The 11,144-nt window shown below is 44.2% G+C and overlaps 1 protein-coding gene across 1 annotated transcript; it reads left to right on the forward strand.

Annotated features, from left to right (window-relative positions):
• The first annotated feature begins 435 nt into the window (after positions 1-435).
• On the forward strand, positions 436-3,024 carry LOC147902362 (uncharacterized). The gene is made up of 7 exons (XM_087374136.1): positions 436-665; positions 1,145-1,311; positions 1,431-1,732; positions 1,846-1,945; positions 2,028-2,265; positions 2,393-2,450; positions 2,546-3,024. Exons 1-7 carry the CDS (start codon positions 527-529, stop codon positions 2,781-2,783), a joined length of 1,242 nt encoding a protein of 413 aa, XP_087230262.1. The 5' UTR covers positions 436-526; the 3' UTR covers positions 2,784-3,024.
• The last annotated feature ends 8,120 nt before the right edge of the window (positions 3,025-11,144 follow it).

An 11,144-nucleotide genomic window follows, 5' to 3' on the forward strand; every position in this document is an offset into this window, starting at 1 on the left:
GGCGGTGAAGTGGCAACGGGGGGAGCATGTTGGCTTTTGACCGCGTGGTAGATGATGCTCGAAATCTAAAGGCGGATCGTCTCTTGTCGGGCCGCCAAATCTAGAGGGGGAGTTGGACCCTGAGATGGAGCCCCCATCCCGCTCAGTTACCGGCTTGGCGGCGCGCTGCGGTAGCCGCCAAATGTAGCGGGAGTGGGTGGTGGGTTACCCGCCCCACCAACACGGCTAGATAGAACGCGGGAGTGATGTGGCAGGGTCAGGGAGTGATTAGGTTAAAACATGCCAGTAGTGGCGTAATAAGCGCGGTTAATTAGAAAATTCTGGCACATTTTTTGTATTGACTTTGCCATCGGAGCACATGCTTTATTACTGCTGTTGCCGACGCTTCTGCGCCTTATACTTCACTCAACCTCTCACCCACATTTCCGTCTCCCTTGCCGTCCATCTCCGTCGTCTTCGCCGTCCGCTTCCGTCGCTTTTACTTTCTTCCTTTCCTTCCCTTCCTTCTTAAGATCCTTGGCTGGCTATGGCCGACTACCTCGACCGTCAACCACCCCCGCTCGCCCTTCAGAACGCCTCCCGCACCTTGAAGCGCATGTTCGAGCACATTCGCCAGCCGCCGTCCTCGCGCCCCAGCCCTTCTGAGGAGCACGCGCATCTAAGAGGTATTTCTCGTCTTTCAGCCTTCCTGCGCATATGTTTTACCGAACCGCCCCCGTTGCCCTCCGCCGAATCGTTTGTCTTTGCCGATCTCCTTCTCTTCTACGTTATTAGCAGTTTCGCACGACGATCGGATGAAAGAGCGAAATCTCCACCTGTACGGGCTCGAGGGGCTACGGGCGCGCCGCGCGTTGCGTTGTGTGCTTGTTTTGGGTAAGGTGCGAGGCGTGGTCTGATGTTTAGGGAAAGTACAAGACTTCAATGGCGCCCTCATTGTGCCTCGGGATCTGGATTTATGGAACTGAGCCCGCGGCCAGCCTACTCGTAGAAATTTGAAAGAGGCATTGTGAATCTGTGATAGTGATTAGGTCCAGGCATCGGGAGGCGTAATGATTCCAAGTTGCGGTGAAGCGGTGAAGCCTAGCTTATATATCTTCAAGAGTGCGCCACTGCCCTGAACGATATCTTTGTTGCTCTATCACAGGCATACGTCAAGAGATGCGGAACTTCCTCTCTCTCAGCAGATCGTCGGAGCCGAGTTTTGATGAGCCTGCCGTTTCCGGGAGCGACATCCCAACCTCCCTGCGGCTCTCGCTAGATCCTAACGTTCATGCAACCTCCTCAGCGTTTCGCCCTGTGAAGCAGCAATCCGTAAGATTCAAAACCACCTTTTTGGAATCTGAAGTCAGAAGGAGAAATCTTTAGGTGAAGCGGGGGTTCGACTTGGGATGTACCCTCATGTCTTGGGAAATTCTCATGGTTGTCTGCAGAAAGGGAGTGGCGTCTTTGAATTCGAACGACGTCGAAACGGCAGAAGCGTGTCTCCAGAGCCTTTCAAGTTCTCCGGAGTTATTGACAGAGCCACCGTGGATCAGCCTGCGCAAGAACATGTTACTGACCATTTGAAAGGGTGGGATGGCTCTGGCTCTCTCTCCGCTTTCCAGAAGACAACTTTGATGGAGGAGGGAAACTCAGTACTAGCGACCAATCCTCAGCAAAGCAGTGCTTCCGCTCGCCGACAATGGTGCGGCAACGGATCCTTCGGGCATCACTCCGTCAATGCTCCATCGAGGTATAGTCAATGCATAACGAATTTTATCATCCGTGTGTCACTCCGGCAGTCGATCCACAATCAGCCATTTCTTCTGGGCTGCTAACTGGGTTTATGGTGTGCACATTGCGCAGGCCTCCCTCCTCCGGTGCCACTCGTAAACAGCCCACAGCACAGCTGACAATCTTCTATGCGGGCACGGTGAATGTCTACGACGATGTTCCCGCTGATAAGGTTAGAGTTGTGGTGTGCATGTTTGGGCCACTGTTCATGGTGTGCCTTCCCAGTCTTGCTAACGGTGCTAATCCATGAACAGGCGCATGCTATCATGCTTCTCGCCGGCTCCGGTGCCGGACGATCTTCCAAAACTATGAACTCATCGTCCATGGCAGTTTATTCATCTGGGACGGTCGCAACAGCACCTATAGCTTTGGGCGGTGGAATGACCACTCCAGCAACGAGAGAGTCGATGGGTGTGCCCTTCGCCGCTCCGAGGGGCTCTTCTGCATTTTCGGCAGAAGGCAAACCGCAACTTGTTAAACGTTCTCACACAGGTATAGGACTTAATTTCCTGCAAGAGTTTATTAATGTTAATGTTGCTGCTTGCCTTAGGCTTTTGTTCATCTCTTTGGATTGATCACATCGCGGGCGCTGAGTTGGTATTGTTCTGGTTTGTCTCAGAACTCCCGTTCGCTAGGAAGGCGTCTTTGGCGCGGTTTTTGGAGAGGAGAAGAGACAGGTAAGGCGTTTTGTGTGAAACGGGGATGAAGCACTAGTTTCCGGTTGTTTTGGTTGCCGAAGTCGTGAATCGTTTGGCTGGGTTGAATTTTGCAGTAGGGTGCAATCCAAGGCGGCCGCGGCAGCTATGAAGCTACTGTATGAGCGAGACAATATTCTGCGCTGCTCCGAGGAGCAGCACCACGGAAGCCCTAGTAAGAAGAGGCTGTGCTCGAGCCCAGGATCGCCTTCGCGATCGCCATGCAATGACGACAGCTCTTCGGCCGATCAGTCCACAGTGCTCACATCCTCCACGCCCTCCACGCCACCCATGACTCCTCAGCGCTTGGCTTAGGCTTAGAACGACTACTGGCGAGCTTCCACCCGGTTGCCACGATAATTTTGAGCGCATACAGACTGTATGCTATTCTTTTATTTGTACAACGTGCTCACAGAAACTGGGTCTTTACCCTGATGCTACTTTACTTAACAGCCTAACGTTGATCATGCAGCCTTGTATTCCCGAAGTCCATATTGCAACCTGTGCATGCAATGGATTCATGAATGGGCGATGGTCTTACAGAATATAAAATACAGCGGCGCATAAGTCGAGTAGATTTCAAGATTGATGATGATCGAAACCTATGAGCATTTTGATCCTACAGGGTTTATATAAAGAGTAATTGGTTGTTGCATGCACGCTCTAGCTACTTTCTTAATATCGTCGGCGCTCTCACTCGTCACGAGTAGGTTTCAAGGTTGATATCGGAGGACGATGACAGTGGTGGATCAAAACCTATGTGCAGTTTGATTCTACAGGTTTTATATTATATATACCTCTAGAGTTTAGATTAGTTGGTTGCTGCATGCACGCTCTAGAGTTCTTTGATTTATTGCCTTACCAATATCGTCGGTGGAATGTGAACTGTCTCGCATGCAGTCACCGTGACCTTTGGTGTTTTGAAGTTTGAACTCTATCGAATTGGGAATTCCAGTTCACTTTTACTCTTGACAACTTAACTTTGCTTGCCTTCACTTCACACCTCTCGCCAAAACCCACAACCTTTTAGTTGAACGGCCTTACAGCATTCCAGAACATAAATGGAGGAAGGGGAAGGCAAAACATTTGCAAAGGTTGATCGAGAGCTATTAGTCCTAATACAAATCTATTTTGAAAAGTAACATACACATAAAGGGGAAGGAATGGTAAAGCACACACAAAGGTTGGGCTAAAAGTTCTAATCCACATCCAAAGCCAAAGGAGCTAGAAAAGCCAAGCCTTCTTTTAAAGGATTCCATCAAATTTGTTGTTATTTTTTAGTATTTTAAAACATATTGGATAGGAAGGTTTCTTTTAGTGCTTTCTTATTAAAACAAGTTGAATTTCATTCAAGTGGCTTGCCTAAAATATATCTATTCACAAGAATTGAAGTATAGATGATTGAATGTTGGAATTTTCTTGTGTTTGTCCATATTTGATCTATTAAACACCCGTATATTGTTGTTGGTGTTTTTATGAGTTGAATAAAATTCATTTCGGCCATGAAATTTGTCATTGTTGATGTTGTTTTTGTATGAATGTTCAAATCTATGTTGAAGTCTCCTAGCACATGTAATAATGTCATTTGGAATTCTTTTAAGTATATTTTGTATTGTTGACAAAAATATTGTTGCCTTAGTTTTTGGTGACTTGTAAGCATTGAGTATAGGAGTTGTTGTATCTTGTATGTGCTCGTGGATTATTAGCAATGTTTCGATCCCATTTGCATTATGTTGTTGCACGTGTTTTAGCTTGTTTTTTGTTTTGTAGATGTTGCAATGCGATTAGTGCCTACTCCACAAACTACCTTGAATCCTGGAAGATACATTTTGTGGTTGGTTTTCTCTTGTATTTCTTGTAGGCAGATGAAGGTTGCACTCATTATGCTATTGGAGTTCTTGATGTCTTGTATGTACTTAATGAATGATCTTGTGTTACGCTTTTTGTGTTGTTTTTGGACGAAGCCCAAAAATCCTTCCCAAATGAAAACTTTACTTTGTGAAAATATCCTTCCTAAATCAAAATTTTACTTTCTGAAAATATTCTTCGCAAATCAAAAGTTCACTTTGTGGCACTATCATATTCACATAAAAATATTGTTTTTTCAATCTATACTTTTGCACCAACATGCAAGAATTTGAAATAATCCTATATTAGAAATTCTAGCTATATCTAAGTTATTTGTTAATTTAATTATTTTTAATATTTTTCCTTGAGTGATAAATTTATAAATCCATGAAAGGAGACTTAAATATTTCATGAAAATAACATTGTCACTCGCAATATGCACAAAATTTTTAAAACTTTTAATAAATAGAAAAAAGACATGATGCCATAAGACCCAAGTTTTGTATTGAACCAAAGAGGTATAATAGCAATTATAGCTATTATTATATGATTACATTGAGAGACATTGCTCTCAGCTAGAGTCTTTATATCCAAAATGATATAGATTAAACATATGTTTATAATTTAAATTGTCGCTCTTAAAGAGCCTCAATTCATGCCATCTGCATAATTTGACTCCCCATTGTCTTATTGCTCAATGTCATGATAGTCCCTTGCCAGGTGCCATCTGCATAATTTGACTCCCACTTGTCTTGCCAAGCCTTGCCCCTTGGGTGCATTGACTCCCCATTGTCTTATTGCTCAATGCGATAGTCCCTTGCCAGGTCCCATCTGCATTAACTCCCTATTGTCTTGCCAAGCCTTGACCCTTAGGTGGCATCCAGTGCAAAATACAGGTGCCATCTGCATTAACTCCCACAAGTTATCTTGCCAAGCCTTGCCCCTTGGGTGCATTGACTCCCCAGTGTCTTATTGCTCAATGTGATAGTCCCTTGCCAGGTGCCATCTGCATTAACTCCCTATTGTCTTGGCAAGCCTTGACCCTTGGGTGACATCCAGTGCATATTTTGACTCTCATTTGACATAGGAGGTGATGACTCTGATTATAACTGTCTTGGATTGGCTTCTTGCCTAGTACCCAAATAAAATCCTTCAATGGACTTCGATACAAAGCTTTAATCATGGACATTCTTCATTTGCGCTGTCTCCTACTTCCTCCATGGCGAGCATCCTTAAAAATTCGTGTATATGCAAAATAGTTTGCTGTGGTATTTTTATTTTTCCTTCTACCTCATATCCCATGTGCTCCTTTGATTTCTTTGCCCTTGAATGCCAAGACACTATGATTGTCTCCGTCAAAACTTGAGAGACCGCTTCATCATTTGGGACCCACTCCTTCATTATACAATTAGTATACAATGTGTTGTTATCCATATTCTCTTTCCTGCCCTTTGGCTCATACCATACCACTGTAAATGTTGTAGCTCTCCCTTGGTCATCTCTTTGCACATCAACTACTTTTGCAACCCAAAACTTCACATTCTCATATTCATCATCCGATGGCCGAACCACAACAAAACAATCGACCTCTATATCTACTTGTGGCATAAACTCTCTCTTCTTCGGTCCACAATATGGACGTGGGAGTAATGATACAAATTCATTTTCAAAGACTGGAGCTGGGCGCAAATCGTTATGAACATTTGGCCAAAACATATTGCATTTTTCCTTGACATCCTTTGAGCCTCGCATTCTCTCAAGGTCCTTTATTAAATTTCGTGTCTTGTTAATTACAGTGGTAGTGTGTTCTCTCCAAGTAGGCTTCGAATCAGGATATCTCTGGAGCATTTTCTCTTTGTATGTAATAAATGCTTTTAATCCTTCTATTTCATAGTTAGACCTCTCATTGAATTCTTGTATAGGAGCCCATGTTCGATACCTTTCCTTGCTAGGAATTGAAGTTAAGAGACTGTAAGTTTCTTCAGGTTCCCATTTTGTATCATGAGAATACTGTTGCCATTGCATTACGGGTTTTTCATCTTTAAAAAAAAAACAAAAGTAGTGTGGATTGGTATGACCTGTTAATGCATCACCACCTGTTTGTATGAAAGGTAGAATGAAGCTCTTCCAATCATACATTTTTTCGAGCCTCTCACATACTGTACTTTCCTTACGACCACCAACTTGCCTGCCACATCTTCTTACCAAGTCATCTATTGTCTCCACATCCTTGCATTTAAGCTCCCTTGAGACTATGCTAAAAACCTGATCGATATCCTCATGTGTATGTCCAACATACAAAAATCCACATTCGACCTCATTGAAGATTCGATGAGCAACTAGCATGGAGCAGAATGCAAACATGAGTACATTCTTATTTTCTCGCCAGCAATTATTAGCTTGTATTCTCAAAGTCGGTGGTAGGTGACCTTTTTCAGCATGTACATTGCGAATTGCCTTCATAATAGATGTTATAACTTGATTGCTATCATGTAGATGCAAGGAATCAATCCATATATATGCAAAGAACTTTATTCCATGCACTAACACTCCACATAGATGTGTCTTTAGAAAGTGCTTTCCTTGTAATTTAGGTGGAGTGGCAACAAAACGAGGCAATGTTGTTGTATTCTGATCCATGCCATCTACAGTAAGGCACATGTAGTCTTCGGGATGCGAAATAGCTTGCTCCTTCCAAAATGCATATTTTTGTCTGGAATGTCAAATAAGGTCATGATGAGATTTTTGGTTTTTTTTGTATAATTCCCTTTGATTTGGACAGGTTGCACTCTCAATCGCTCGCTTTAAATCATCACAGACATTGCACTTTAACATTTTTTGCCTCCTTGGGATTTTAACATATCCAAAGTTCTTCTTCCAAAGAGTATACAAAGTATGAGAAGAAGCTACAGCATCCCCTCTTTGCCTTTGCTTTTCTGCAATAGAGTCAAATACTTCGAGCTTTGTCAAGCCCATTGGAAGGTGCATTTCAGTGATCGCGTCACCATTAGGGAGTTTGGTAGATATATGGGGTTGAGGTAAAGCATTTTCATGTATGAAGTCTTGCAAAATTGCTACTGCCCTGACAGTTGAGATTCTTGATTTGGACCTTCCTCTATTACTGTGAATGCTAAATTTATTACCGCCCTTTGCCTTGGTGATTAAATCCCAATATGTACCATGGGATAATCTAGTAACATTGGGATATGCCTTATTGCAAATCCTTTTGCCATTTACGAGAGGTTTTACCTTTTGTCTTGAACTTAGCCTTTTATTGCCATTCTGAAGAAAGCAAGAGAGACTTGTGAGAAGGTATTCATTTCTTTCGCTTCCTCTTCTTTGCCACACGTGTCCTCTACATTCCCTGATGTTTGCAAGATCAATGAAGTGCATACATCTTTGCTTGCAACATAGATATCCCAATGCATTTAACATGTTCTCCTCCTTCATTACTCTCTTCCTCTTTGGTTGCTTTTGTGGATCTGCCTGGATTCACTTTCTCTTCATGCATATGTATGACCGTTTTCGTTCCTCGTGCACTTTGTTATCTCCTCACATTTGTTTGTAACCAAGCATCCATGATTGGTCGTTGCATCCTTGTCCATATCACAATCAAAGTTAAATATTGAATAATCCTCTGTTGATCTCATCCTCGTTTTTAACATACTCTTAGGACCATTCAATGAATTCAATATTCTACGAGAGTATTGAGAACCTTGAAACTCTTCCGCTCCTGAGAGAACATCACTCATTGGGACATCTTGCACAACAAGACAAAGCACCCACTGACGCGCGCACAGACGCGTTTCATGAACTAAATAAAAAACTTACGGGCGCATCTATTTGCACGTCTATTTATGCGTCTGGAGACCCGCGTCTATATATCAGACTTACGCGCATATAGACGCGCAGTTAGATGCATAAATAGACGCGGTTATAAACGCTTTTATAGACGCATGTATAGACGCAAGTCGAACAGACAGACGCGTTTTTCGACGCGCTTTTAAAAAAAAAAAAATTTACAGAATACTGTGTATGTTGTGTATGCTATATAGTTACAAGAATCCCATATCCACATTCTGTAATTCAATTCTTACAGCCAACCGCATTTTAATTACAATTCCAAATAAAATATTACAACTCCAAAACGCAATAAAATTGAAAGCTCAAAAAGTGCTTGTATATACATATAGCACGAAGCTAAGCCACGTCATGTGGCTTCAAGTACAAAAAATAAGGAAGCTAAGCCACGTCATGTGGCTTCAAGTACAAAAAATAGGAGGAGTCTATATACAAGAGGCACGAAGCCAAGCCAGTGGCTTTAAGTATAAAAAAGAGTAGCTAGCACTACTTCTACGACTAATCCTTGCTGCCTTCCATGCTCCCTTCTGCGCTCCCTTCTGCACTTCCTTCTGCGCCTCCTTCCTCGTCTTCCTCGTCGTCTTGTGCATGGGCCTGTAAACAAGGGACAACATATATCAATGTATGAAAAATTAAATCTTTACTTATAATTTTGGCATTATTTAATTACTTTCAAATACCAGGGGGGCTGCACCAATAGCTCGGGTATACTGCTCCTCAGTAATCAACCCGTCATCATAGAAGTGCCTCCATGTATCTCCTCTGCGATGGTGGCGGTGGTAGGCTGTCTCCACTGGAGTAGGGTATCTGCCCACGATCTCAAGCTGCATGACCGCGACACACTTTGTGGAGGGATTAGTACAAAGAAACAACCAACCTCCTAATAAACTACATAAGCAATATAATTTGAGATCGATACTTACAAATTGGGCCTCCCATGATTCAACACCCCCTGTTGCAAAATGCGCGCTTCCATATTCCTCTATCTGGATCCTCCGTGCCTCCACGTGCTGCAGACTGGGGTCCTCCCTCGCTAACTTCATTGCCTTCTTCCACTCACGCTTGTGAGCGGTGTGGGGCGGGCCCCTTGGAGGTTGACCTGCCTCAAGCCTGGCAAGCTCCGCTAGTGCCTGCCTCTTAAGCGAAGATCTTTTATTGCTAAGTATCGTAACAATCTTTGGGTGGTCTTTATAGTGGATAAAGCAATCTCTGTAATTGTTAGCAATTATAGAGCGCATGAAGGCCATGATGTCCTTCCCCCGCACATCCATCAAGATGCCTCCTGTCTGAGTGTGGTCATAATAAATCGTACCATCACCCAGAGGCACGTCTAAATCATCTGAATCATCCTCCTCCTCACCGCCACATGGCCCAAAGCATTGTGCCATGCATCCGCCACCACTCTCCCTGCTACTACGCCTGCTACCCTATCGTGTCGAGCTCGTACGTTGGCCACTCGTAGCTGGGGACTGCACGGGACTACGCTGACCACTCGTAGCTGGAGAACCGAGTCTCGACGGCTGGGGAGTACGTCGACGGCTCGCTGAGACAGAAGGACCTCCTGACGGCATGGGGAAAGGGGCATAAGACGGGATGGCAGAAGGGACATAAGACGGCATGGGGGAAGGGGCATAAGACGGTACGGGGGAAGGGGCATAAGAAGGGGCATAAGACGGCTGTGCTGACTCCGCTGGGGTGATCTCAGGCGGTGTGGGGTGGCTCGGAGTCTGTAGTGCCGACTCGTGGGGAGTGTTAAGGGTACCCGTCATATACCCGTATAACTCCGCAGGACTAGGAGGGTGCCCTAAAAGATTATATAAGTCCTTCCAAATTGATTCTCGGGGATCAGGTGAGCTAGAAGCGCTTCCTGGCCACATGTTGAACTGGAAAAAAGGAAAAAAATCTATTACTGATGAGCTGAGAAGAAAGGGGAAGAAAAAAGAGGCTCTGTCAGAGCGCGTCTATAGACCCGTCTGATTTGCGCATCTATAGACACGTCTAACAGAGCGTTTAACAGTGCGTTGCGTCTAACAGTGCGTTTAACAGTGCGTCTAACAGTGCGTTTAAAAGTGCGTCTAACAGGGCATCTGTGTGAGCATCTATAGACGCGTCTGTATGTGTCTGCAACAAGCCAGACGCATGGTTAGACGCGCCTATAGACGCGCTTTTAGACACGCCCTGAGACGTGCCTATAGACGCGCTCCGACAGGTGAGATTTCTAAAAAGTCGAAAAGGACCTTGCGCCCGACAAAAGAACGTGACGCTTATACCTAGATCCTGCGTTTCCTGGATGCGAGAAAGTACAAAACTGGAAAGAGCAAACTTCCAAACAAGAACAACTTCAAAAGGACTTACTTGGATAAAGGTATGAAAGGTTCTTCTTTCTTTTCCAAACTTGTTTCTTCTCCTTGTTCGTACTCCTCCTCTCCTTTAGGCTTGGAAGTAAGTGTAGGTACGGTCCCTTTCTCTTGAGTGAAAGCTTGGAACTGTGTATCGGAGGCTCTCTCTTAAGCTTCGAATCTATGGAACTGCTAATAAAGAAGGAAGGAAGCCGCTCGCGAAGTTTAAGTAATGTAAAGAAAAGCAAAGCGAGCGGCGCGCCGAAAAGCAGGTTTAAAAGCTGCGTCTATAGTCGCGTCTATTAGCGCATCTATAGGCGCATCTAACTACACAGAGTAGACGCGCTGTTAGACGCGATGGAAGACGCGACTATAAACGCGGCGATAGACACAACACAGAGTTTAAATTAAGCATTTGAAGAAGAGCAAATTTGGTGGGTTGTTTGTTTGTAGGATGTCTCCATCTTCAACAAGTAGCTCCAGTGAGGATGAATCCCTCCGTATCCACCATCGCGAAATGTGGTTGGAGCAAAAAATCAAATGTCTGTGTGATCGATGTCGAGGAAACATGTATCGTGCACGCAGGATTACACTCAATCATATCTCAAAGTATGGAGAATGGGATGTG

This window comes from Dipteris shenzhenensis, chromosome 4 (genome assembly GCF_047967505.1).
Source record: "Dipteris shenzhenensis isolate YYH24624 ecotype China chromosome 4, Dip_SZ_1.0, whole genome shotgun sequence".
In the NCBI taxonomy this organism is placed as follows: domain Eukaryota; kingdom Viridiplantae; phylum Streptophyta; class Polypodiopsida; order Gleicheniales; family Dipteridaceae; genus Dipteris; species Dipteris shenzhenensis.

Coding starts and splice junctions, on each gene's coding strand:
- LOC147902362 (XM_087374136.1), top strand. CDS start 527: ATGGCCGACTACCTCGACCGTCAACCACCCCCGCTCGCCCTTCAGAAC. Junction 2,266..2,392: donor TGTTAAACGTTCTCACACAG/GTATAGGACTTA, acceptor GGTTTGTCTCAG/AACTCCCGTTCGCTAGGAAG. Junction 2,451..2,545: donor TTGGAGAGGAGAAGAGACAG/GTAAGGCGTTTT, acceptor TGAATTTTGCAG/TAGGGTGCAATCCAAGGCGG.